This window comes from Amblyraja radiata, chromosome 39, assembly GCF_010909765.2.
Source record: "Amblyraja radiata isolate CabotCenter1 chromosome 39, sAmbRad1.1.pri, whole genome shotgun sequence".
NCBI classification, from domain to species: Eukaryota; Metazoa; Chordata; class Chondrichthyes; order Rajiformes; family Rajidae; genus Amblyraja; species Amblyraja radiata.
The window spans coordinates 11,612,950-11,640,756 of NC_045994.1; the positions used below are offsets into that span (position 1 = coordinate 11,612,950).

Consider the following 27,807-nt stretch of genomic DNA (forward strand, 5'->3'; position numbering starts at 1 on the left):
TCTATCTTAGCCAGGAGAATGGGGTTGAGGAGAGGGGGGGAGAGATAGATCAGCCGTGATTGAATGCTGGAGTAGACTCGATGGGCCGAATGGCCTAATTCTGCTCCTATCACTTACGAACATTCCTCTTGTATCCTTATCTAGATTATTATTAAATGCTGAGAAGAATGATATTGTTCGGAATTGTTGAAGGCACAGAGCATCCAGTTTAAAAAAAAAAAAAATAGTTCACGTTCTTTATCTTGTGGTTTCCACCTCGTGGATAACACGGCCTTTACATTTATAGATGATATACTTCCTTTCCACTATGTCGGTAAAACCACTTGCCACTTACTGTGCAGGCATCTGTTGGCTGAACTCTTTCTCTGAAGCACAGTAATCTAACCGCAAGATCTTCGAGCTTCTACCCTTGAGCCTGTGGCAGTCTGCGGGAGAAACAGAGAGGGCTTCATCAATCATCGTCTGACAGCGGGAGACGCGCTGATCCACCTTGCTGTCGCGCCAGCAACTGCTTAATAACAACCCGTCCGCAAACTCTCAGGGAATTCACGGAGGCGGGGGAACCTGCCGAACACTGCGATCCGATCAGGGAGGCTCAGAAAATCGCTGGTGGTAGTCGCAAAGGGCGGGCGCGGTGGCGCAGCGGTAGAGTTGCTGCTTTATGCCCCTGTCCCACTTAGGAAACATGAACGGAAACCTCTGGAGACTTTGCACCCCACCCAAGGTTTCCGTGCGGTTCCCGGAGTTTGCAGGTGGTTCCCGGAGGTTGCAGGTAGTTGAAGCAGGTAGGGAGACTGACAAAGACCTCCGGGAACCGCACGGAAACCTTGGGTGGGGCGCAAAGCCTCCAGAGGTTTCCGTTCAGGTTTCCTAAGTGGGACAGGGGCATTACAGTGCTTGCAGCGCCGGAGACCCGGGTTCGATCCCAACTACGGGTGCTGTCTGTACGGAGTTTGTACGTTCTCCTCGTGACCTGCGTGGGTTTTCTCCAAGATTTTCGGTCTCCTCCCACACTCCAAAGACGTACAGGTGTGTAGGTTAATTGGCTTGGGTTTGTACACTTGGTATAAGTGTAAATTGTCCCTAGTGTGCGTGGGCTTGTGTTGACGTGTGGGGATCGCTGGTCGGTGCCGACTCGGAGGGTCGAAACGCCCATTTCCGCGCTGTTTCTCCAAAAACTAAATTAAACAAAATGCTGGAGTAACTCAGCGGGACAGGCAGCATCTCTGGATAGAAGGAACGGGCGACGTTTTGGGTCGAGACCCTTCTTCAGACAGTCAGGGGAGAAAGGAACGAGAGATATAGATGGTGATATGGAGTAAAGAAATGAAAGATATGCAAAAAAGTAACCAGGAAGCAGTCGGTTGTTGGCTGTGAGCTAGGTGAAAATGAGTTACACACAACAAAACTCATCAGGGTGACAGTGAAACTAGTACAACGACTAGGGTGGGGGAGGGACAGAGAGACAGGGTTACTTGAAGTTAGAGAAATCATAAGTCACACTGCTGGTGTGTAAGCTGCCCAAGGGAAACAAGAGGTGCTGTTCCTCCAGTTGCATGTGGCTTCACTCTGACAATGGAGGAGGCCCAGGACAGAAAGGTCAGTGTGGGAATGGGAAGGGGAGTTAAAGGCGTTCAGCAACCGGGAGATCAGGTGGACTGAGCGACGGTGTCCAGCCAAACGATCGTTAGGTCTGGCAGAAAATGCTGGGACTGTTTGGCAGCTCGCTTTAGTGGAAAGAGGGGAAAAAATGTTTTATGCCAGTGGCTTTTCGTCAGTAATTCCAACATTTTCTGATCTCACTTCACAGTTTCAACATCTGCTGCATTTACCTTTTGCTTTAAAAAAAAACAATTTCATTGAGGCCCAGAAGTAAGAAGTAGTCATGAATTTAACAGAGGGTTACAGCTTCAGGGAGTTTGTGTAGATAAGATATCTGTGAGTGAGGTGGAGGATGCGCATTGAATAATGGATCAAGTGTATCTATCCGTGACCATGCAATGTATATTGGTGCAGCTTAATTTTCATTTTACTTTTAGAGATACGACATGGAAACATGTTTAACCCACTGAGTCCACATCGACCAACCGTTCGTACAAGTTCCACGTCATCCCATTTTTGCATCGGATCCCGACAGGCTGGAAACAAATTAAGGGCCTGTCCCACTTTCACGACCTAATTCACACCCTTTTTTACTCGTGGACATTTTTCATCAGGCTAGAAAAAACGCCCCGACCTACTTGATGCCACGAGTACCTACGACTAGCATCACGGCCTGCCACGACCTACCTATGACCTCCTACAACCTCGTGACGACCATGCTGCGAGTACGAGTCAAGGGCAAACTCGGCAGAGGTCGTGAATTAGGTCGTGAAAGTGGGACTGGCCCTTTAGAGGGGCCGATTAACTCGGTGGCGCAGCGGGTAGAGCTGCTGCCTTACAACACCAGAAACCTGGGTTCAATCCTGACTACGGGTGCTTGTCTGTATGGAGTTTGCACATTCTCCCCGTGACCTGCGTGGGTTTTCTCCGAGATCTTCAGCTTCCTCCCACACACCAAAGGCGTACAGGTTTGCAGATTAAGTGCCTTGGTATAAAAATAAAATAAAACTGTCCCTAGTGTGTGTGTGTAGGGTAGTGCTAATGTGATGGGATCTCTGATCTACGCAAAGTCGGTGGGCCGAAGGGCCTGTTTCAATAGACAATAGACAATAGGTGCAGGAGTAGGCCATTTGGTCCTTCGAGCCAGCACCGCCATTCAATGTGATCATGGCTGATCATCCCCAATCAGTACCCCGTTCCTGCCTTCTCCCCATATACCCTGACTCCGCTATTTTTAAGAGCCCTATCTAGCTCTCTAGAAAGTATCCAGAGAACCTGCCTCCACCGCCCTCTGAGGCAGAGAATTCCACAGACTCACAACTCTCTGTGAGAGAAAGTGTTTCCTCGTTTCAGCATTGTATCAGGAAACTAAAGTAAACTAAACCTACAAAAACGCGCGCGTGGTGGTGGTGCGGGAGGACACGGGAGTGCCTGGAGGAAACCCGCGGGAGGAGGTGCAATCTCCACGCGGTGAGCAGCCGAGGTGAGGATCGAACCCCGTACTCTTGTTGTTCGGAAGGAACTAAAGTGGAGGGGCGACGTTGAGCTACTCACTGGAGTTGTTGGTCTTGAATCCCTCCCAGAACTCCTTGCTCCTGGCTCTGGTGAGCACCGACTGGTCCCGGCAATTGACCAAGCTCACACTCTGCTCCCCCAGGTCCTGCCGCAAGCATTCCGGCCCCCACGAGTTACTGTCCGTCGCCATCAGCACTCCAGACACCAGCACCGGCTTCAGAACGAAAAACACTGCAGTCAGCACACAGCCGATACGATAGTAATAATAATAATAATGGATGGGATTTATATAGCGCCTTTCTAATACTCAAGGCGCTTTACATCACATTATTCATTCACTCCTCAGTCACACTCGGTGGTGGTAAGCTACTTCTGTAGCCACAGCTGCCCTGGGGCAGACCGACGGACGCGTGGCTGCCAATCTGCGCCTACGGCCCATCCGACCACCACCAATCACTCACACACATTCACACACAGGCAAAGGTGGGTGAAGTGTCTTGCCCAAGGACACAACGACAGTATGCACTCCAAGCGGGATTCGAACCGGCTACCTTCCGGTTGCCAGCCGAACACTTAGCCCATTGTGCCATAGTACTTCATTCATCCCAGGAGGGGAATCAATCAGCCAGGAAAACACAAGATGCACGAAACATGAAATTAAAGCGACGAGGGGAAAGGATTGGGGATGTGCAAAGATTGAGAGGGAAGGGGGAGTCTGTCTACCCCACGACAGAAGGGGAAGGAGTTGTACAGCTTGATAGCCACAGGGCCACAGGGAAGAAGGATCTCCTGTGGCGTTCTGTGCTGCATCTTGGTGGAACCAGTCTGTTGCTGAAGGTGCTCCTCAGGTTGACCAGTGTGTCATGGAGGGGGTGAGCTGTATTGTCCAGGATGCTCCGCAGTTTGAGGAGCATTCTCCCCTCCAAGACCAACCTCCCGTTAATCCAACTACACCCCCCCAGGACAGAGCCAGCCTTCCCGGTGAGCTTCCTGAGGGACATGACCCTCCCCAGCTTTGACGTGACCAGGTTCCTCTCCCTTCCTCAATGCAGGAGGGGATGCGAGGCAGAGGACAATGGTACAATATTGTCACATGTACAGTGAAATTCGGAAGGTAGAAACAAAATGCTGGAGTAACTCAGCGGGACAGGCAGTATCTCTGGAGAGAAGGAATGGGTGAAGTTTCTGGTCTGCCACAGAAGGCAGTGGAGGCCATTTCACTGGATGTTTTCAAGAGAGAGTTATATTTAGCTCTTAGGGCTAACAGAATCAATGGATATGGGGAGAAAGCAGGAACGGGGTACTGATTCTGGATGATCAGCCATGATCATATGGAATGGCGGTGCTGACTCAATGGATCGAATAGCCTACTCCAGCACCTAGTTTTCTCTGTATCTATGTATTGTCCAGGTTCCTCTCCACAAGGCTTGGATACGGAGAGGATGTTTCCACTAGTGGGAGAGTCCAGGACCCAGGGCACAGCCTCAGAATAGGAGGACGTACCTTAACAATGGTAAATGAGATGAGGGAGAATTTCTTTAGCCAGAGGGCGGTGCTTCTGTGGAATTCATTGCCACACACGGTGGTGGGGGTTAAGTCATTGGGTCGTTCTAAGGCAGAGATTGGCAGGTTCTTGATTAAGGTGCCAAAGGGAGAAGGCAGGAGGATGGGGTTGAGAGGGAAAGATAGATCGAATAGTCTGGATAGCACGCAACAAAAAGCTTTTCACTGTACCTCGGTACACGGGACAATAAACTACACAGGTTAAATGGAGGCATTTCTCACCAGCCCTTTCGCCCAGTATTCCCGGAAGAATCTCCAGTTGTTCTTGTCGGCAGGATCTTGTATCCATGGGAAACAGCCCTTGGCGAGCCAGGAGTAATGAAGTGTGGAGTTGAGTTCTTCACTTTGCATGGGGAAGGGGTTCGATTCTCTCTCCGATCGCTGCCTCTGTGGTTTGGTGATCGGAATCTTCTTCTCCACCACTGAAGCGATAATGTCGTCCAGGATGCTGGGCATACTCCGTGACGCCATGCTGCACTGTCGCGTCAGAAAGAACAACCACATTTTAGAAACTTTTAGAATGAGGATGTTGCCAGGACCATCAAATGGCTGCCTCGCCAACAGTCTGTCTGTCCCTTCTTCATTTTGTTGTTTGTTTGTGCGTGTGAGTTAAACGTATGTTTTAGTGCAGGAAGATTGTTCCCGATGTTGGGGACGTCCAGGACAAGGGGTCACAGTTTAAGGATAAAGGGGAAATCCTTTAGGACCGAGATGAGAAAAACATTTTTCACAGAGTAGTAAATCTCTGGAACTCTCTGCCACAGAAGGTACTTGAGGCCAGTTCATTGGCTATATTTAAGAGGGAATTAGATGTGGCCCTTGTGGCTAAAGGGATCAGGGGGTATGGAGAGAAGGCAGGTACGGGATACTGAGTTGGATGATCAGCCATGATCATATTGAATGGCGGTGCAGGCTCGAAGGGTCGAATGGCCTACTCCTGCACCTATTTTCTATGTTTCCATGTTTCTAGTGGAGGAGTAGAGTTGCTGCCTTACAGCGCCAGAGACCCGGGTTCGATCCTGACTATGGGTGCTGTCTGTGCAGAGTTTGTACGTGTGTGTGTGTGTCCCCCCACCGTGGGTTTACTCCGAGACTTCCGGTTTCCTTCCACACTCCAAAGACGTGCAGGTGTGTAGGTTAGTTGCCTCTGTACGAATGTATATAAATGTAAAATTCTCGCTAGCGTGTGTAGGGTAGTGTTGGTGTTGTGGGGATCGCTGGTCGGCGCAGACTCGGTGGGCGAAGGGGCCTGTTTCCGCACTGTATCTCCAAAGTAAAGACCCGTGCTTACGCTGTTTAGTGTTGTGTAGACCGGAGCGAAGGCGATGCCAGCGTCCGTGGATCCCATGCGCAGTTTTCCCGCCGTGGTGGTCAGCAGGTCGCACAGGGTTGAGCCGTGCTCGCTTGTCCTCGATTCCTGGTCCACGGGGCTCCTGGACGACGTGCTTCTGGGCCTGTGACACTGCACATCTTCTGCTTCTGTGGTCAGAGGTGAAGAGGATTCAATCAATTGAGCTCCCAGCAAATATATCCACCCCAGCTCATTCTAGAGCAGAGGCTGCCAACCTTTTTTGTCCCGTTTACCCCTGGCAACGTTAATACCACATAACAATGTTACTTCACTTATTTATGAACAATTAATAATGAACAGATACCAGTATACCAGAACCAAACACAGTCAGTCAATGAGAAATAATATGCACAAATCCTGAATCGACAAATTTACCCCCTGGGTTGGTGAAATTTACCCCAGGTTCTAGACACTCCCAAACATTCCCAGATACTCCCAGTCTCACATACTCCCAAGAAAAGAGACATTTGGACAGGTACACGGATAGGAAAGATTTAGTGGGATAAGGACCAAATGCAGGCAAGTAGGTCTAGCGTAGATGGGGCATGTGGGTCGGCATGGGCTAGCGGGGCTGAAGGGCCTGTTTCCATGCTGCATGATGCCATGACTAATTCATAAGTTACAGGAGCAGAATTAGGTAATTCGGCCCTTCAAGGTACTATAACAACATTTACTTCTCCCATTCCTTCTCTCCGGAGATGCTGCCTGTCCCGCTGAGTTACTCCAGCATTTTGTGTCTGTCTTCGATTTGAACCAGCATCTGCAGTTCCTTCCTACACATCTAAATGATAATGTTAGCTGTGCATCCTTAGAAGAAACACTCACTGTATAAAGGCCTTTGTATAAAGAGTCCTTGCGTGACAGGGACCAGACACAGGTCATCTTCCTGTGGTTACCTGGTCTTAAATTAACACACACTGCAGCGGGCTCACGAGGCAGCAAGGCTATTGTTGGTCCTCGTTTTTTTTTATGTTCCAAAATCCAGAACTACCACATTTATATCAAATCAGATAAAATGTTTCAGCTTTAAATAGTTCAAAACTGTTTTTTTTTAAAAATTCAACTACCAGACACTCACCCTAATAATAATAATAATGGATGGGATTTATATAGCGCCTTTCTAATACTCAAGGCGCTTTACATCGCATTATTCATTCACTCCTCAGTCACACTCGGTGGTGGTAAGCTACTTCTGTAGCCACAGCTGCCCTGGGGCAGACTGACGGAAGCGTGGCTGCCAATCTGCGCCTACGGCCCCTCCGACCACCACCAATCACTCACACACATTCACACCCAGGCAAAGGTGGGTGAAGTGTCTTGCCCAAGGACACAACGACAGTATGCACTCCAAGCGGGATTCGAACCGGCTACCTTCCGGTTGCCAGCCGAACACTTAGCCCATTGTGCCATCTGTCGACCCTAGTCACTCCCTCCTACCCTTCCCCATCAGGCAAGGGGTGTTGTCTTTCCGCTGAATGATTAGCATGCAACAAAAGCTTTTTACTATAACTTGGTAGATGCGACAAAAAGCTAAACATAAAAATGAACTAAATTAAGCTAAACTATGTTAGACTAGACTAAACTAGGTCTGTCTGAAGAAGGGTCTCGACCCGAAACGTTGCCCATTCCTTCTCTCCAGAGATGCTGCCTGTCCCGCTGAGTAACTCCAGCATTTTGTGTCTACCTTCGATTTAAACCAGCATCTGCAGTTCTTTCCTACACACTGGATCATATATAGTTTGTGGGGTAACAGCAAGGCCAGCACCACTGGAGATTGTAACCCAACGTTCACACTGCCAGGTGACATCCACACGCGACACACTGGTGGTCAGCATGGAAACAGGCCCTTCGGCCCAACTTGCCCACACCGGCCAACATGCCCCAGCTACACCAGTCTCACCTGCCTGCGTTTGGCCCAAACCTGTCCTATCCATGTACCTATCTAAATGTTTCTTAAACGTTACGATAGTCCCAGCCTCAACTACCTCCTCTGGCAGCTTGTTCCATACACCCACCACCCTTTGTGTGAAAAAGTTACCCCTCAGATTCCTATTCAATCTTTTCCCCTTCACCTTAAACCTATGTTCACTGGTCCTCGATTCCCCTACTCTGGGCAAGGGAGTCTGTGCGTTTATCCGATCTATTCCTGTCGTGATTTTATACACCTCTATAAGATCACCCCTTATCCTCCAGCGCTCCAAGGAATAGAGTCCCACCCTGCTCAACCTCTCCCTGTAGTTCAGGCCCTCGAGTCTTGGTTGTTCCTTCCGTTTCCTCACCGTTTGCTTCTTGCTTTGCCTTGCGTGTGGCCAGCTCTGCCAACCAGTGCAGGGGTGACTGGGAACAGGAGTGGTTGATGTTGGACCCTTGGCTGTGCTCAGATGTTGACCTCGTCGCGACAGGCTTCTCTCCAGACGTCACCGAGTTTGCCCCTTCCACTTTGGCCTCTGTCTGTAACTGCGAATATGGAGCGCAGAACAAAATGTTAGCAGTCTGTGCAAAAACGGAACGGCCAATGTCAGAAAAACAACTGTGTGTGTACGCGTGTGTGTGTGCACATGTGTGTGTTCGCATGCGTGTATTCGCATGCGTGTGTGTGCACATGTGTGCGTTCGCATGCGTGTGTGTGCGCGCGCGAGTGTGTGTGTGCGTGTGTATATATATATTACAGATTACATATGTTACATATTCTGTTGTGCCGCTGCAAGTGAGAATGCCACTGTTCTGTTTGGGACACATGACGATAAAACACTCGACTCTTTTGAATTATCACTTTGAAGTCAGCAGCTACCTTCACACTCTTGTTCACCACAGCTGCCACAGCTGCTTTGAGAGCCCAGTTCTTATCTCCGTCGACACAAGTGCAATTTGATTTGATGCCCAGTCTCTTCTTGCCTCTGTGCATCTTTTCACACAGGCTGACCAGTGCTGGGGGAAAAAACAGAAGCAAAGAAAGGTCAGTCGAGGCATCTCTCACTTCCTTCCTCCCCCCCCCCCCCCCCCCCCCCCCACACACACCTTCATGAAGGTGCGAGCCCTTTCTCGAGTTTTTGTTTAGTTCAGTTTAGAGTTACAGCGTGCAAAGGGGCCCTTTGCGCGACCAACAATTACCCGTGCACTAGTTCCATCCTTCCAATTTACAGAAGCCAATTAACCTACAAACCTGCACATCTTCGGAGTGTGGGAGGAAACCCGAGTACCCGGAGAAAACCCACGCAGTCACGGGGAGAAAATACAAACTCCGTACAGACGGCACCAGTCCCGCTGAATTACTCCAGCATTTTGTGTCTACCTCCAGTATTTTCTGAGCCTTCCCGATTAGATCCCAGCGTTTGGCAGGTATCCGTGCTTCTGTGAATTCCCTGAGAGTTTGTGGGTGACGTTTTGGGTCGAGACCCTCCTTCAGTCTGAAGAAGGGTCTCGACCCGAAGTCACCCATTCCTTCTCTTCAGAGATGCTGCCTGTCCCGCTGAGTTACTCCAGCATTTTGTGTCTACCATAGTTTAGTTTAGTTCTTCAGCTCTTACCGGTGTTAGGAACCAGCTGTGTTGGCTGCAGGCTCTTCACGTCATGGTTGTGTCCCTTGGCACATTTCAGCCAGGTTGTGAAGTCCTCGCCCCTCTCTGAAAGGAAATAGTAATCACGTCAGAAATCTGGCGAACATGGAGGGCATCCTGTTACAGGTCAGCCGACAGAACAATATTTTCTCAGACAGTTCCCCCAAAACCTTCGTGCCTGTATCGTTAATGACATCATGTTGTCACTTCATGCTCAGGCAAGGTGACAGGTTTGTGGACAGTTACTGTCTTAAAGTCATGTTACACTAAGTCAAGCCAACAGTGTTTTATTGTCATATGTCCCCGACAGAATAATGAAATTCTTATTTGCAGCAGCACAACAGAATATGTAAGTATAGTACTCTGTAAACAATATAATAAACAAGAGACAAGGTTCAGTGTCCGTATATAGACACGTAACAATATATGTGTAAACGTCACCCATTCCTTCTCTCTGGAGATGCTGCCTGTCCCGCTGAGTTACTCCAGCATTTTGTGTCTGCCTTCGATTTAAACCAGCATCTGCAGTTCTTTAAGGTACACAAAATTGCTGGGGAAACTCAGCGGGTGCAGCAGCATCTATGGAGCGAAGAAAATAGGCGACGTTTCGGGCCGAAACCCTTCTTCAGACTGCAGTTCTTTCCTGTTTTGGGACGACAGATGGCACAATGGGCTAAGTGTTCGGCTAGGCAACCGGAAGGTAGCCGGTTCGAATCCCGCTTGGGTGCATACTGTCGTTGTGTCCTTGGGCAAGACACTTCACCCACCTTTGCCTGTGTGTGAATGTGTGCGAGTGATTGGTGGTGGTCGGAGGGGCCGTAGGCGCAGATTGGCAGCCACGCTTCCGTCAGTCTGCCCCAGGGCAGCTGTGGCTACAGAAGTAGCTCACCACCACCGAGTGTGACTGAGGAGTGAATGAATAATGCGATGTAAAGCGCCTTGAGTATTAGAAAGGCGCTATATAAACCCCATCCATTATTATTATTACACATCCTAACTATATACACATATATATCAGGGGAAAAAGCAGGAACGGGGTACTTATTTTGGATGATCAACCATGATCACACTGAATAGAGGTGCTGGCTCGAAGGGACCAATGGCCTACTCTTGCACCTATTTACAATGTTTTATATATGTACACACACACATATACACATACACACATGTATATAATATACACACACACACACACACACACACACACAAAATCAAACAAACAATAACTGTACAAAAACACAAAACCCAATGCCCCCAAGTCTATGTAGTTAGGAGCTTATTTGGAGGTTGTAGTGTTTAATGGGTGTAGGGAAGAAGCTGTTCCTGAACCTGGACGTTGCAGTTCCTTCTTCCCGAAGGCAGGGGTGAGATGAGTGTGTGGCCAAGGTGGAGGACAGGTCACTCTGACACCCATCGTCTGGCATCTGCCAGGGGTTTGGTGCCAACTGAACGGATCCATCTTACCGCACCCAGCGAGCAGTGCTGAACTACTATCCAGCTATCTTTGATCAGACTTTACTGGCTTTATCTTGCACTAAACGTAATTCCCTTATCATGTATCAGCACGCTGTGAATGGCTCGATTGTACTCATGTATTGCGCGCAACAAAAGCGTTTCACTCTGCCTCCGCTCAAGTGACGATAAACTGAACTGCACTGAAGATAAAATTTGGAAATTTAAAACCTTTTCATTATTTGCTCACGAGCCGTGGCCAGCGTTTAATGGTCATCCCTAATGGCCCATTAAGAATCGATCGCGTTATGGCGGGTCACTTAGGCCTGGAGCAGATACCAGCTGTGGATGTACTTCCATGAAGGACATCAATAATTAATGCAGCAATTCATTCATTCAGCCCTCTTTGGGCGTTCAGCGGTGCATGCTGTTTCCACAACACAGCAGTGGTGAAGCGTTCACCAGCTCCAGGCTTTTCAAAGCCACCACCCCAGGGGTAACGCAGGACAAGGGGAAGCTCAAAGCTGGAGTTCAATCAGACGGAAAATAGAACATATTGTCAAAGCAGCAACAGAGTGGGGGCGGTGGATATATCAAAGGCTCATAGGTGTCAAAAAATGCCACCTCAGCCTGTGCCCAGAACACTGTATAACCAAAGAACTGCAGATGCTGGTTTATACCAAAGATAGACACAGAGTGCAGGAGTAACACAGCCGGTCAAGCAGCATCTCTGGAGAAAATGTATATAGGTGATGTTTCGGGTTGGGTTGCTTTTTAGATTTTGGTTTGAGTGTGGATATCGACCCTTCGGCTCACCAAGTCCGCGCCGACCAGCAGTCACCCCGTACACTAGCATTGTCCTATTTTACTTTTTACAATTTTTACCAAAGCCAATTGTCCTACAAACCTGCACGCCTTTGGAGTGTGGGAGGAAACCAGAGCACCCGGAGAAAACCCACGGCAGCAAAGTCCGATCAGGGAGAGTCCGGGGGTCATAAGAGAGGTAGATAGTAGTTCGGCACTGCTCTCTAGTTGTGGTAGGATGGTTCAGTTGCCTGATAACAGCTGGGAAGAAACTACCCCTGAGTCTGGAGGTGTGCGTTTTCACACTCCTATATCTTATGCCAGATGGGAGAGGGGAGATGAGGGAGTGACCAGGGTGCGACTGGTCCTTGATTATTGCTGAGGCAGCATGTAGTGTAAATGGAGTAACACTGCAGGAGACCCAGCTTTGTCAATCAGACCTTTCATTCCTGTTTAATTACACTTGGATGAGAGATCTGCATTTTCATAGTGCCTCTCACACTACGATGTCTCAAGTGCTTGGTAGTTTATGTTTTATGTGTTAGTATTATGTTTGATGTCTGGTCATTGTTATAATGTAGGAATCACAGTCAGCAATCTAGATCGACATGGACAAGTTGGGCCGAAGGGCCTGGGTCCATGCAGTATGATTCCATGACCAACAGCAAAGAGATAATAGGATTAGATAATAATTTTTAGTGATGCTAGGAAAACCAAAGAGCTCCTTTACTTGAATTCAGAAACTTGACATGGGGTCACTTAGAGGCACCCGATAAATCAGTTGAGAGCTCAGGTTAGTGAAAGGTGCCAATTGCTATTATGCAGCAATACTGCAGTGGAGTGTTATATGCGAGGGATCAGCAGACTGAAACACAAAGCCATCACCTCCTGACTCAGTGATGCGTGTGTCAGCATTGAGTCATGGCCAGTCAGTGTGTATCATAGCTGCTGCCCACTGCTCCCCCATTACAAACACACACACACAAACGTGTATACTCACACACTCACGCGGGCACACAAACCCACGCAAGCACACACACACACGCGCGCAATCACACACACAAGCGCGTATCCACATACAAACACGGGCACACACACACGGAGCGAGTGTGCAACTACACGTGCACACACACCAACATGCGAGCTCACACATGCGAGCGCACACAAACTCTCGTGCGCACACACTCAAACACGTGCGCACACGCACACACACAAACTCACGTGTACGCACGCACAAACTCACATCCGCGCACACACACACACGAGCGCGCGCACACACACACGCTGACACACACAGACAAAGACTGAGTTACCTTTGTCGTTCCTTGTGCATTTTTTCTGCTTCATGCTGTAACACTCCATGCAGACAAAGAACCCGCACCACAGGCAGACCCAGTGCAGGTTGAAGACCACGGAATGACAACAGTCACACCTCTCTTCCTTCTCTCCGTTTGCTGCCTTGCAAGCAATGGCCCCTGTTGATTGAAAACAAAAAAGTTGGACATACCAACAATCATTTCTATCGATGTCTCCGTTGTTAGTGCACCACTTGAGTCACATCCAGCAGCTGATTGCAGAACCGATCAGTGGCACTGCAGGAGATGTTTAACCATAGCAACCCATAGGAGAAACAATACTGGTAAATACAGGGAGAGAGTCAATGATAGTTATCCAGCTACCACTGATGCTGGGCCAGCTGTTATCTATTGTGTACATTAAGTGACAGCCAAGGATGTGTAGGAAGGAACTGCAATTTCTGGTTTAAACCGCAGACAGACAAATAGCTGGAGTAAATCGGCGGGTCAGGCGGCATCTCGGGAGAGGGGGAATGGGTGACGTTTCGGGTCGAGACCCTTCTGCAGACTGAAGGGCCTCGACCCGAAATTTCACCTATTCCTTTTCTCCAGAGATGCCGTCTGACCCGCTGAGCTATTCCAGCTTTTTGTGTCAAATAGGACAAATCTTTAAACAATTACAGAAACATAGAAAAATAGGTGCAGGAGGAGGCCATTCGGCCCTTCGAACCAGCACCGCCATTCAATATGATCATGGCTGATCATCCAAAATCAGTACCTCGTTCCTGCCTTCTCCCCCCCCATATTCCTCGATTCCTTTAGCCCTAAGAGCTAAATCTAACTCTCTCATGAAAACATCCAGTGAATTGGCCTCCACAAAACAAGTGCAAGTAAGGAAGATATCAGTGGACTTTGAGAGACTGACAGCTGGGAAGAAGCTGTCCCTGAATCTGGAGGTGTGCGTTTTCACACTTCTATACCTGGTGGGAGAAGAGGGAGTGGCCAGGGTGCGACATTATGGGCCAGATTATGCTGCTGGCCTTGCCGAGGCAGCGTGTGGTGTAAGCATAGTCAATGGGAGGGAGGTTGATGTGTGCGATGGTCTGGGCTGCGTCCACATTTCTCTGCCCCTTGTGCCAGGCATATAGCGTGATGTTGGCACATTCCACTGGGATATGCCGCCACTGCAGTGAGGTGAGATTTGGCACATTGCCATGCGTGCAACTGGCAACTTGACATGACTTGCGACCGTCCCAGAATCGGACGTACTTACCGTCGTAGCTCTTGCCGATCCTCTCCAGCAGTCCTTGCTCAGACAGCACCAGGCCACAGAAAAGGTCACCAACGTGCCCCAGGATGTAGGCTGAAGTGTCGCGGTCCAGGCCAGTGTCCGTGGCACCGGTCGGTGACTCCAGCGGCATCTCTTCATTGATCTGCTCCTCCGTGGAGAAGCCTTCAACCTTCAGACCACCGTTACGGCCAACAGACAGCCTGCGAGCGGTAGAACAAGGAAGAGTGAGATTTGTATTGCACCTGCATCTCACCTTTACGTATACATACGACAAGAAACTCCACTCTGACTTCAACGTGCATGGATAACTCCTTGGTTTGAAATCTGTCATCAGTGTGATGTTTAAACAATGAACTGCAGATGATGGCTGACAAAAAAATAAGCACCATGTTCTGGAGTAACGCAGCAGGTCATAGAGCGATACGGCGTTGAAGCAGGCCCTTCGGCCCAACTTGCCCATACTGACCAAGATGGCCCACCTACACTGGTCCCACATTCTTGCTTTGGCCCGAGATCCCTCTAAATCTGTCCTATCCATGTAAGTTCCTAATCACGTCTTAAATGTTGAGAAGGTCCCACCTCAACTACCACCTCCAGCAGGTGTAGACAATCCCATGATGTTACACATCTCTATAAGATCACCCTCATCCTCCTGCACTACAGGGACTAGAGTCCCATCCAGGGAGCCTCTCTGGAGATAGGTCAGGCAGCATCTCTGGAGATTATGGATGTTTCGAGTCGGGACTCTGCTTCAGACTGATTTTTTGGTGGGTGGGGGGGTGGGGTGGGGGGGGTGGGGTGGGGGGGGGGTGGGGTGGGGGGGGTGGGGGGGGGAGAGAAGGGAAGACGGGCAGGACAAAGCTTGGCAACTAATAGGTTGATACAGGAGAGGGAACCTTTTGATAGAGAGATCATGGAAAACAGTCAGAGATGAAAAGACTATATTTGAATGTAAGATGGAATCACAAAGCTGGAGTAACTCAGCGGGACAGGCAGCATCTCTGGAGAGAAGGAATGGGTGACGTTTCGGGTGACATTCAGTCTGAAGAAGCTTCTCGACCCATTCCTTCTCTCCAGAGATGCTGCCTGTCCCGCTGTGTTACTCTAGATTTTTGTGTCTATCTTCGGTTTGTTTCCACACTGTGAGACTCTGCTACATGAATGCAAGCTTACAATTACAGTTTATTGTCACGCGTACCAAGGTACTGTGAAATGTTTTTGTTGCGTGCTATCCAGTCAGCGGAAGGACAGTACATGATTACAATCGAGCCATTTACAGTGTATAGATACATGATTAAGGGAATAACATTTAGTGCAAGGTAAAGGGGCTGTCCCACTGCGGCGACCTAAACTGCGAGTTTAGAAGAGTTTGCCCTCAACTCAAACTCACAGCATGGTTGACACGTGGTCCGAGGAGGTCCTATGAGGTCACTGGAACTCTCCTTCATGCTCGAGGAAGTTCCTGCTCAGTTCCCAGTGTTCCCCAACAAAGGTGGAGGAACACTGGGGAACTCTGAACATTAATAACCCATCATCTGTTTATTTGCACTTTATCTGTTATATTTATTCATGTGTGTATATATTTATACAATGGTATATGGACACACTGATCTGTTCTGTATTCATGCCTACTATATTCTGTTGTGCTGAAGCAAAGCAAGAATTTCATTGTCTTATCTGGGACACATGACAATAAACTCTCTTGAATATTGAGGACTCGCTGAACTTTGACAAATAAAATTGACTTTGAGACATACCTGCGAAGATGCATGAATCTGCAAGAGCAGGAGAAGGGAGGTGACTCTGGTCCCTTGCGGCTGCGACTCGGCCAGCAGTCTCTGCAGCGGGGGATGTTCGTGAAGAGCTCAGTGCACGGGACGTCCTGGAGAAAGGATTCCCCCAAACTCTTGGGAAGCGTTGGCTTCGGCTGCTCCTTGTGGCCCGGCGCCTCCAATCGACCTACGGGGAAAACCCAAGAGGAGGTTGGTCACCATGGAGACGTCAACAGCATAGGTTCACGAGATTGATCCATGGGATGGCGGGACTGTCATATGAGGAAAGATTGAAAAGACTAGGCTTGTATTCACTAGAGTTTAGAAGGATGAGGGTAAAACTTATAGAAACTTATAAAAGGACTGGACAAGCTAGATGCAGGAAAATTGTTCCCAATGTTGGGCGAGTCCAGAACCAGGGGCCACAGTCTTAGAATAAAGGGGAGGCCATTTAAGACCGAGGTGAGGAAAAAGTTTTCACCCGGAAAGTTGTGAATTCCCTGCCACAGAGGGCAGTGGAGGCCAAATCACTGAATGGATTTAAGAGAGAGTTAGATAGAGCTCTAGGGACTAGTGGAATAAAGGGATGCGGGGAGAAGGCAGGCACGGGTTATTGATTGGGGACGATCAGCCATGATCACAATGAATGGCGGTGCTGGCTCGAAGGGCCAAATGGCCTCCTCCTGCACCTATTTGCTATGTTTCTAATAGCAATAACCCCACGTTTTCTGAGGTGGGCCTTTTTTTCATCCATTTCTGTAACCAGACCTGACGACCCGACCCGCAGTGTAATCAACGTTGCGGGGGAACAGTTTGTGTTAATAAATTAAAATTCTGAAAAAGAGAAGATTTTTACCAAAGAACTTTGATTTTTACGAGGACGTTTCCGTAACCGGCTTCCGTCTCCGCACTAGTATCTTTGCTCCGCTACGGGATCTTTGGTGCGGAGACGGAAGCCGGTTACGGAAATGTGGCCGAAAATGACCCGTGGATCTGCCCATGACCGTACTAGTCTTTTTCGTCAAGTGGACTTTCTTGCTCGCTATAGGATCTTTGCCTTAAACTAGGATGGGAATAATTTGTCTGATGGGAGAGGGGAGAAGGTGGGCAGGGTGTGACTTTGTGTGGAATCTAGAGCACTGGTTGAATTTTCACCAACACTAATCTAGGATGTAGAAAGGAGATGCATCTTACCATTCCTTCTGCTGGTATTTTCTTTCTCATTTTTGTTGGCTGCTTTCAGTTCTTCCTCCTCCCTTGCCTTGCTGCTGCTGCTGTTGTTTTTCTCCGCATCTTCCCCAGAATCTTGGGCTGCCTTGCACTGGTTGGCGAGCTTGGCCTCCCGCCTCGCCCTGAGCCAGTGCCGGCTCTCGGCCGGGTTGCCGCGCTCTCCCTCGCTGCTTCTCTTGGCCGCTGGGCCCCCCTGGCTCCCGTCGGGCTGCTCGGGGCCGGCGGCCGTGGCCGCCCCTTGCCCTCGGGAGACGGCCGGCCCCGGGGCCGCCCCACCAACCCGGCTCTCCTGCCGCTCCCTCGAGGTGTCCTGCTCGGAATGGCGTGTGAGCCAAGCCTTCTTGAGCTTGGTGTGCTGGCCGGGCGGGCTGGATTGCAACGACGGACTTGCGTTCACCGCATCGGGGACGGACGCCGGCTTCAGCGGGGAGCAGTTGGCCAAGGGCACTTTGGGCGAAGTCGTGTCCCTACTCACACTGCTGGCCTGCGTGTCCCTCACCAACGTCTGCCAGTCGCTGGCCGGTTTCATGGCACAAGGAGTAGCCGTCCTGGCTGCCTTGTACTTCTTGGGCGTGTAGACATCGGCGGTGGTGCCAGTTTCCTGCAAGACGCTTTTGCCGTTTACCGCACCTTTCAAGGGAGACAAGTTATAGCCATACTGAGCCAAACCCTGACCGCTGGGCGGGAAGTTTGGCGAGTTGGAGCAATGTTCTTTATTGTAAGGATTGCCGTCTCTCTCCTGATGCCTGTTGTCGGTACAAGCCGTTGTGGAGTACGTGGCCTGCCTCATCCTCCCACCCAGCTCCCCCGGAGGTGCCGCGATCATTTGCTTCCCGCACGCTGGAAGGCAGGGCGTAGAAGGAATTTGATAATGAACAGGAACCTTGCTGTGAATCCCCGGAACGTGATTCGCTTTGTCAGGCTCCGGTTTCCCGTGTTTGGGATTGCCAGTGAAATCCTTGCTTGCAATATCCCTGGGAATCAGTGTTTGAATTTTCGCCGCGTCAGGAGACTTGGACACCGGCATGGTTAAGGGGAGTTGGCTGGGATGGCGTGCCTCCGTGGATGTGACAAGCGGGAGAGGCGAGGCCGAGACCTTAGGCGCATCATTCCTCTGCTCAAAGTGTCCGTGGCTCAGGTCTCGAAGGGTATTTTTGTTCTCCAATGAATTAACCAGAAGCGACGGGCGCGGTGCTTGGTATTGGATGTGGTAGTGATCTTTCACCTTCGCCCCAGCGTCTCTTGGTGGTCTATGAAAGGGAGAATGTTGGAGGCTGATGCCGCCATTCACTGATGTCGCCTCCAACGTTAGACCCCTATGGTTCTCGTCAACGATGACCTGCTGGTGTTGGGTGGTGGGCACCATCTTCCTGGGGAAGTCGGGAGGAGAGTGGGCCATCAACGTGAAATCCGAAGAAGATGGAGTGGGAGATTCTTTGCTACGAGACGCTGGCCTGAGATTTGGAGGCACCAGAGGCGGTTCTCCGGGTTTGGTCTTCGGCTCGTTCAAGACCAGCGAGAGCGGCTTCCCGTCCCTCACCTCCGCCGTGATGCTTGCGTCGTCCCTTCTACCGTTGTGGGCCTCAGCCGGCCCATCGGATTCCAGGTCCTGTTTGAAGGCCACCTCTTTGTACAGCTGCCCCTCCGGTACGGGGTGCAGGCCGACTTTAGAACACGAGACATTTTGCACCTCGACTTTCCCCAGGCAGTGCGGGAAGGGGTGCAAAAAATCCCCGTACATCCTGGCGCCGTTGATATCTCTAGGAGGGAACAAGAGCGGTCCGTGGTTACACAGTGGCGAGCTATGATGCGCAGTACTAGACAAAGCTTGCACAAGTCAGTTCAGTCCCCAGTTTAGCAGATGCTCAATAGCCAGGAGCATTAATTAGAGGGTTTAATTAGCTGTCCAGTTGGCTTGGCACCCAACCCAATCACTGAAAGCTCTTAAGTGTTGGCCATTGCCCAAACCATTTCATTGACTCCACACCCCATGAGGGGAAGAGTGAAGGCAGTGTAGAAGCTGGGCAGAGAGATCAGGACCTGGCAATGGGAGGTAAAACAACAAAAACAGACTTGGTTGGTAGTCCCCTTTCTGCGGAGTTTAATGTTATAATAGAGCGATTGTTCCTACTTTCTTTTTCTTTCTTTTCTAGGGTCTTCTTTCTTACTTTACTTCCTTCTCTAACTTCTTTTCTAAGGGGCTTTCTTTTCCCAACACTCTCTTGCACTTCACGACTCTTGCGCACTTTCTTTACTTTCCTTACTTCTATCTTTTTCTTAAAGCTCAAAAAAATGAAGCGGTACAAAAAATGTATTAAGATATATGTGTTGTGTATTATTGTAATTTACCGTACTTCTAATAAAAATAATTTTAAAAAAAGAAAAAAAAAAAGAAGCTGGGCAGAGTTAATGCAGTGGCGGTTCCTTCAACTAAATCATACATACATACATACATACATACATTCCGCCATTTCCGCCACCTCCAACGTGACCCCACCACTCGCCACATCTTCCCATCTCCCCCCATGTCTGCCTTCCGCAAAGACCGCTCCCTCCGCAACTCCCTCGTCAATTCTTCCCTTCCCTCCCGCACCACCCCCTCCCCGGGCACTTTCCGTTGCAACCGCAAGAAATGCAACACCTGTCCCTTCACCACCCCCCTCGACTCCATTCAAGGTCCCAAGCAGTCGTTCCAGGTGCGACAAAGGTTCACCTGTATCTCCTCCAACCTCATCTACTGCATCCGCTGCTCTAGATGTCAGCTAATTTACATCGGTGAGACCAAGCGTAGGTTGGGCGACCGTTTCGCCGAACACCTCCGCTCGGTCCGCCTTAACCTACATGACCTCCCGGTGGCTCAGCACTTCAACTCCCCCTCCCATTCCCAATCCGACCTCTCTGTCCTGGGTCTCCTCCATTGCCAGAGTGAGCAACAGCGGAAATTGGAGGAACAGCACCTCATATTCCGTCTGGGGTCCTTGCGCCCTTATGGCATCAACATTGAATTCCCCCAATTTGGCTAGCCTGTGCTGTCCCCTCCCCTTCCTTCACCCTCTAGCTGTCTCCTCCCACCCTCCCATCCGCCCGCCCTCGGGCTCCCCCTCCTCCCTTTTTCCTTCTTTCTTTCCCCACCCCCCATCAGTCTGAAGAAGGGTTTCGGCCCGAAACGTCGCCTATTTCCTTCGCTCCATAGATGCTGCTGCACCCGCTGAGTTCCTCCAGCAATTTTGTGTACCTTACATACATACATACATACATACATACACGTTGTAAACATAAGTGGAATTTGCTTTCGCTCCCGCAAGCTCCTTGGCGTTGGTGATGCTGGAATACTGACCCAGTTCTGCCTGGTCGTTGGCAACATTTTTATGAGACTGGTGGAAAGACCATGGGTTGGGATAGCCCTGTTCAACACAGAAGATTAATGCATGTTAGCTTTGCGGGGGAAAATAAAAGGCAGCAGGCAGGTCACGAATAATAGATTTGGGAAGGTACCCCCGAGTCTCTTCCAAAGCACCGATCCCCTGCTGCCATTTACTGCCTTGCGCTAAATAACAATCTGCAGAACATACAAACTATTCAGCCCAACTTTCCAGGCTAACGAATCATCGGCTCCCATCTCCTCTCATTTTCGACATACTGTAAGCCTATCAACGCCCTTCTCATCCCTTCTGCCTCCAGTGGCGGACTGGCCAGGGTGTCAGTTTGCCCGATGGCAAGTGGGCCCCTGTTGAAGTGGGCCCCTTTGTCTCCTGGCAACCAATATTTTTAGACCCAGTCTGCCACTGAATGCCTCTACCCTAGCATTGCTAGCATTTATTTCGAGGGAGCTTGTATACAAAAACAGGGAGACAACGGCGCTGGTCAGGCCACATTTGGAATATTGCGAGCAGTTTTGGGCACCGTATCTGAGGAAGGATGTGCTGGCTCTGGGGAGGGTCCAGAGGAGGTCTACAAGAATAATCCCAGGAATGAGTGGGTTAACTTATGATGAGCGATTGACGGCACTGGGCCTGTACTCGTTGAGAGTTGAAAAGAATGAGGAGGTGATCTCTTTGAAGCGTACAATGCAGCACGTCTTTGAAGTGTGGGAGGAAACTGGAGGACCCGGAGAAAACCCACACAGTCAGCGTACAGACTCCATACGGGACCCATAATCAGAAACAAGGCAACAACTCGACCGCTGTACCACCTGGTACTATTCTGCTCTATTAATTTAAGTTAAACATGGTTAAAATACAAGCTCAATAGTCAGACTGTGCAAGTATTATGACTAACCATATTATAAGTGGGTTCCCCATTCACATAACCCTGAGGAGCAGCCACCAACCGTGACCCTGAGTGCATGTCTATGTTCACATTCTGCCACATTGCAGGGTGGAAGTTGAGATGGCCGTAGGCTGCCGATAGTTGGGCATGGTTGGATGCTTGGAGATGCTTTGGATGGTAGCAACTGTAGGCGGAGGCTAGCGGTCCAAGACTGGTGCTGTACGCCATGTCCAGCTGGGGGTTGAGGGCCAGCAGAGATGAGAGTGAGGACTGGTGCCCAATGGGTAAGCTGCCACTGAGGAAGTGGGGGAAGTGGGCGTGCAAGTGCGAGTAAGTGCTTGATCCTGCACCCTTGGTCACGTAGGAAACTAGTTGAGGTCCTGAAATTTCGCCGGACGTGGGTGCAGAGTAGAACGGGTGCCAGGCTGCCTCCAGAACCCCAGACCCATTGTACAAAGGAGATGGAGCCCTCTTGTTCAACACCAAAGTCTTCTTTGATGCATCAGCGTTGTTGGCTTTGGGTGAAGGGTGTTGAAAGCAGAACTTCTGGCTGTTGTCGGGACAAAGTGCATCAACGGCGTGGCCCTCCTTATGTGCGGGAAGATCATTACTATCCGAGCGGCCAGACCATTCTTTCGATTTGAACTTTGCACCCTGAGAGCCCTGGTAATCAACTGACGATGGCAATGGGCCTTTCTGGATGTCCACCTTTTGGCCTTCTTTCCCGGGATACAGTCGACTGGCGTCCCTCCAGCTCCCACTGCTTGACTTAGTAACGGAATGAACGGGGAACAGCAGCGGTGACCTGCCGAGGTCCTCCAGATGATCCCGGAACGGTGTTGGGATTTTATGGTGGGTTGCCTTGCCATCGCTTGAAGGAGAAGCCTGAACCAATCCCTTCTCGTAACTGGAGGGACTTGATTTTGATTCCCCTTTGCCATTATGATAATGCTTTGCTGGGTTGTCCAAATTTCGCCCAAACTGGTCTTCATGGGGCGAAGGCTTGGACTGGCAACTTCCATCTTGAGCTCCTCGTCCCATCTCCTCCATTCCCTTGCCTTCTTTGTGCCCAGACATGGCAGCTTCCTTCCTTCCCTGTCGCTCTGTGCCCTGTGGAGACCGCGTGTGGCCATTTCCCAGCCTGGCGCTGGCGTTATGTGTCGTCCTCGGCTGCTTGGGCAAGTTGACATCATTGTCTTCTCCAGGACTCAACTTCCTCTTGTGATTTTTCATCTCTGCTCCTTCAGAATGCTGGTTGCCTGGCAATGAGAAGGGGGAATATTAGTTTCATTTAGAGACACAGCGTGGAGACCTGCCCTTTGTCCCACCGAGTCCACACCGACCAATAGACAATAGACAATGGGTGCAGGAGTAGGCCATTCGGCCCTTCGAGCCAGCACCGCCATTCAATGTGATCATGGCTGATCATCCCCAATCAGTACCCCGTTCCTGCCTTCTCCCCATATTCCCTGACTATTTTTAAGAGCCCTATCTATCTCTCTCTTGAAAGCATCCAGAGAACCCGCCTCCACCGCCCTCTGAGGCAGAGAATTCCACAGACTCACCACTCTCTGTGAGAAAAAGTGTTTCCTTGTCTCCGTTCTAAATGGCTTACTCCTTATTCTTAAACTGTGGCCCCTGGTTCTGGACTCCCCCAACATCGGGAACATGTTTCCTGCCTCTAGCGTGTCCAAACCCTTAACAATCTCATATGTTTCGCCCATGGGCTAGCTCTATCCCGACAATTTACAGCAGCCAATGATCCTACAAACCTTCACGTCTTTGGAAAGTGGGAGGAAACCGGACCGCGTGGGGTCACAGGGAGAATGGAAGTGGCGGCGCTGCCCTGGCAGCAGCGGCTCGCCTGCAGTCCGTTTGTTTTTACTTTTTTGTGTTGTTTTTTTTCGTTTTGTCTAGTTAAGTTTTTGGTTTTTAGGTTGTGTTTATGTGTAGGGGGGGGGGGGGTTGAAACGGGGCTTGCTGTCTCTCCCTTCGGGGGAATGTGACTTTTTTGTCGTATCCCCCTTCTCTGCCTCCGTCTGCGCTGAGGCCTAATGGCGGAGCTGGCGACCTCGAGACTCCGGAGGCAGAGCCAGTCAGGACTTGCCCTGGGCTCGCACCCGTGAGGGCGGCCCAGCTCGGGGCTGGAACGGCGCTCCCGTGAGGGGCTGTGACGCTCCCGTGAGGGCGGCCTGGCGCGGGGCTGAGACTCTCCCGTGAGGGGCTGTGGCGCTCCCGTTGGAGTGGCCCAGCTCGAGGGAGGTACGGCGCTCCCGTCGGAGCGGCCCAGCTCGAGGGTGGTATGGCACTCCCGTCGAAGCGGCCCAGCTAGAGGGAGGAACGGCACTCACGTGAGGGCGATCCGGCTAGGGGCTGGAACGGTGCTCCGGTGGCTGGGACGGCGTTCTGGCGGCTGTGACCCGAGTCCGGGGTTCAGCCGCGGGCCAGCGGCTGCATCCGCTGGACTGGAGGGCGGCAGCTTCGACCACCCCGGGCCGCGGTGTTTGAGCCGGCCCGTTTGCGGGGTTCGGTGAGCCGCGGGACTGGTTGTACCATCGCCGGTGGGGAATCGCCTCAGCGCAGAGGGAGAAGAGGAGGGAAGAGACTGCAGCCCTAAGATTTTTGCCTCCACCACAGTGAGGAGGTGTTTGGAGGACTCACTGTGGTGGATGTTAATTTGTGTTTATTGTTGTTTATTATTGTATGTATGACTGCAGGCACGAAATTTCGTTCAGACCGTAAGCTCTGAATGACAATAAAGGTAATTCTAATGTACAAACTTTGTGCAGACAGCACCTGTGGTCAGGATTGAACCTGAACCTCTGGTGCTGTAAGGCAGCAACTCTACAGCTGTGCCACCATGCTGCTCCAGTTCATATGATATTTTTGGCAAGTCAAATTTGCAGCTGCCTTTTGGGGTCAGCAGGATAACCAATTGGGACACTTAGATGTAATGGCCAGGTTTCTATGTTTCCAAGCTGAATTCAACCCACCCTGGGTTTCATCACCCAAACATTAGCTGCCATGCTTTCAACCTCCTGCAACTTATCAGTTACGGGCAGTCCTTTCGTAGGACTGTGAAAGCTCAAGAGTACCATGTGTATTTTAGTTTAGGTTAAAGATACAATGTGGACACAAGCCCTTCAGCCCACCGAGTCCGCACATTAACATTACCCTACACACACTAGGGACATTGTTTTTTATATTGACAACACGGCAATTAACCTACAAAATCTGTACGTCTTTGGAGTGTGGGAGGAAACCGAAGACCTCGGGGAAAACCCACGCAGGTCACGGGGCGAACGCACAAACTCCTCCGTACAGACAGCGCCCGTAGTCAGGATCGAACCCGGGTCTCTGGTGCTGTAAGGCAGCAACTCCACCGTAGCAACGGGTACTTAGTGAAATTGGGCCAATTATCACCAAGGTTGTCTTTCACTTCAAAAATGGTTTGGTTGGAGATCGAGAATTGGGTCCACGATGTCTAATTAGTACTGAGTGGCGAGTAAAAGTGAATGGGCTGATAGCTGGCCATTGTATGATCATCTCACTTAACCAGAGATAAATAGATTCTTGATTAGTACGGGTGTCAGGGGTTATGGGGGGGGAAGGCAGGAGAATGGGATAGATCAGCCATGATTGAATGGCAGAGTTGACTTGACGGGCCGAATGGCCTAATTCTGCTCCCATCACTTATGAACCTATCCAGGCTGATCTGGTCTAGTTTGGCAGGCAGGGATTTTCCGAGCACATCCAAAACCCTGGGGTCCTTGCCCTGACTCACACTAAATCCTATTGACTGACTCACACCCAGTCCCAGCCCAGCGATGCATAAAACCTAGCATTCCTTACTTAGGCTTCATATCCTTCCACAGCCTAACCTCCCTCGCAGAATTGTCAAGGACTGCTCTCACCCCAGCCACAGACTGTTTACCCTCCTCCCATCCGAGAGGCGCTACAGGTCTCTCTGTTGCCGGACCAGCAGGTTCAGGAACAGCTTCTTCCCTGCGGCTGTTACACAACTTAACTCTGCACCTCGGTGATGGCCAGTCACTCCCCCCCCCCCCCCCCCACCCCCCCGGACACTCCTTCCCCCAGAAAAATTGCACCACTACTACTGTTTGTACTTATATATATTTTGCTGTTCCATTATTCTATGTTCGCTCTTCTGGGCGAGATGCTAACTGTATTTTGTTGTCTCTGTACTGTACACTGCACAATAACAATAAAGATTGAATCTGAATCTCAAACCAAGCACCGTCTCTATTTTCTTCCGATTCCAGCTCCTTCATTTTCCCAGTTTTTATGGGACTCACACGATCAACTGTTTTCCCAATTGCTAAGCTCTGGAATTCCTCCCAACCTCCCTTGACTCATTGACTCCATCTACACTTTCACGCTGCCTCGGCAAGGCCAGCAGCATAATCAAGGGCCAGTCTCACCCCGGCCACTCCCTCTTCTCGCACAGGCCTCTAGATTCAGCTCCATCCCAGACCGCAAGAAATTGCAGCAAATTGTGGACGCAGCCCAGCCAATCACACAAACCAACCTCCCTTGACTCATTGACTCCATCTACACTTTCACGCTGCCTCGGCAAGGCCAGCAGCACATTCAAGGACAAGTCACACACTGGCCACTCCCTCTTCTCCCCTCTCCCCTCAGGCACGAGATACGGAAACTCCACACCTCCAGATTCAGGGACAGTTGCTTCCCAGCTGTCATCAGGCAACTAAATCACATCACAAACTAGAGAGTGGTTATAGAAACATAGAAAATAGGTGCAGGAGGAGGCCATTCGGCCCTTCGAGCCAGCACCGCCATTCATTGCGATCATGGCTGATCGTCCACAATCAATAACCCGTGCCTGCCTTCTCCCCATATCCCTTGATTCCACTAGCCCCTAGAGCTCTATCTAACGCTCTCTTAAATCCATCCAGTGATTTGGCCTCCACCGCCCTCTGTGGCAGGGAATTCCACAAATTCACAACTCTCTGGGTGAAAAAGTATTCGAGCAGCGGTGCTGGCTCGAAGGGCCGAATGACCTACTCCTGCACCTAGTTTCTATGTTTCTATGTTTCACTTCTCACCTCAGTCTTAAATGGTCTCTCCTTTATTCTAAGACTGTGGCCCCTGGTTCTGGACTCGCCCAACATTGGGAACATTTTTCCTGCATCTAGCCTGTCCAGTCCTTTTTATAAGTTTCTATAAGACTCCCCCCCCTCATCCTTCTAAACTCCAGTGAATACAAGCCTAGTCTTTTCAATCTTTCCTCATATGACAGTCCCGCCATCGCAGGGATCAACCTCGTGAACCTACGCTGCACTGCCTCCTGAGCTACCATCTACCTCTTTGGAGACCTTTGAACCATCTTTAATCGGTCTTTACTGGACTTTATCTTGTTTTAATTTAGTTTAGTTCAGTTTTGCTTTATACATTGTTCTTTTATCTTGTATCTGTACACAGTGGACGGCTGGATTGTAATCAAGTATTGTCTTTCCGCTGACTGGATAGCACGCAACAAAAGCTTTTCTCTATACCTTGGTGCAGGTGACAATGAACTAACTTAAATAAACCACCCTGCCTTTACACTCAATACTTCACCGACCCATCTAGTTTCCATCTCTGCATTATAATGGCTTGCCATCTACTTGCCTGTAAATCACCTCTGGATGTTTAATGCATTACAAGCATTACATAAATAGCAGCTGGCGCAGACAATACATAAATCACAAGGTTCTCTGTGTTGCTATGGTAAAGGGCTGGGAATGACATTAGGTGACAAAAGCAGAGGATCTGGAAGGTAAATCAATGAAGGTAGAAAGAAGATTTTTGAGATGCGTTCCATTAAGAGATTAAACAGTGTACAATCAAGAAGATAGCACATGCATGATAACACCACCGCCAACAGGTTCTGCGTTATATGCCACCTCCACTCGAAGAAGTATTGCCGTACAACTTCGCTACATCTAAATCCAGGAGATCCCAATCTAACTACACCACGGGATTATCTTACCCCACACTGCAGCTCACCACCACGCGGACACGAACACCTCCACATTCAGTGTTTAAGAAGGAACTGCAGATGCTGGAAAATCGAAGGTAGACA

At 50.0% G+C, this 27,807-nt stretch overlaps 1 protein-coding gene across 2 annotated transcripts in view; it reads right to left on the reverse strand.

Annotated features, from left to right (window-relative positions):
• LOC116967354 (probable JmjC domain-containing histone demethylation protein 2C) overlaps positions 1 to 27,807 on the reverse strand; it is a 71,214-nt gene that overhangs the window by 9,880 nt on the left and 33,527 nt on the right. For both annotated transcript variants that reach the window (XM_033013863.1, XM_033013862.1), the window contains exons 5-17: positions 21,711 to 22,960; positions 20,697 to 20,836; positions 17,397 to 19,192; positions 16,188 to 16,389; positions 14,413 to 14,630; positions 13,158 to 13,319; positions 9,559 to 9,654; positions 8,823 to 8,959; positions 8,311 to 8,488; positions 5,972 to 6,159; positions 4,903 to 5,157; positions 3,157 to 3,331; positions 335 to 425 (exon numbers count right to left, since the gene is read on the reverse strand). In XM_033013863.1, the coding sequence (XP_032869754.1) occupies positions 335 to 425; positions 3,157 to 3,331; positions 4,903 to 5,157; positions 5,972 to 6,159; positions 8,311 to 8,488; positions 8,823 to 8,959; positions 9,559 to 9,654; positions 13,158 to 13,319; positions 14,413 to 14,630; positions 16,188 to 16,389; positions 17,397 to 19,192; positions 20,697 to 20,836; positions 21,711 to 22,960 (4,888 nt within the window). The remainder of the gene's footprint in view (positions 1 to 334; positions 426 to 3,156; positions 3,332 to 4,902; positions 5,158 to 5,971; positions 6,160 to 8,310; positions 8,489 to 8,822; positions 8,960 to 9,558; positions 9,655 to 13,157; positions 13,320 to 14,412; positions 14,631 to 16,187; positions 16,390 to 17,396; positions 19,193 to 20,696; positions 20,837 to 21,710; positions 22,961 to 27,807) is intronic.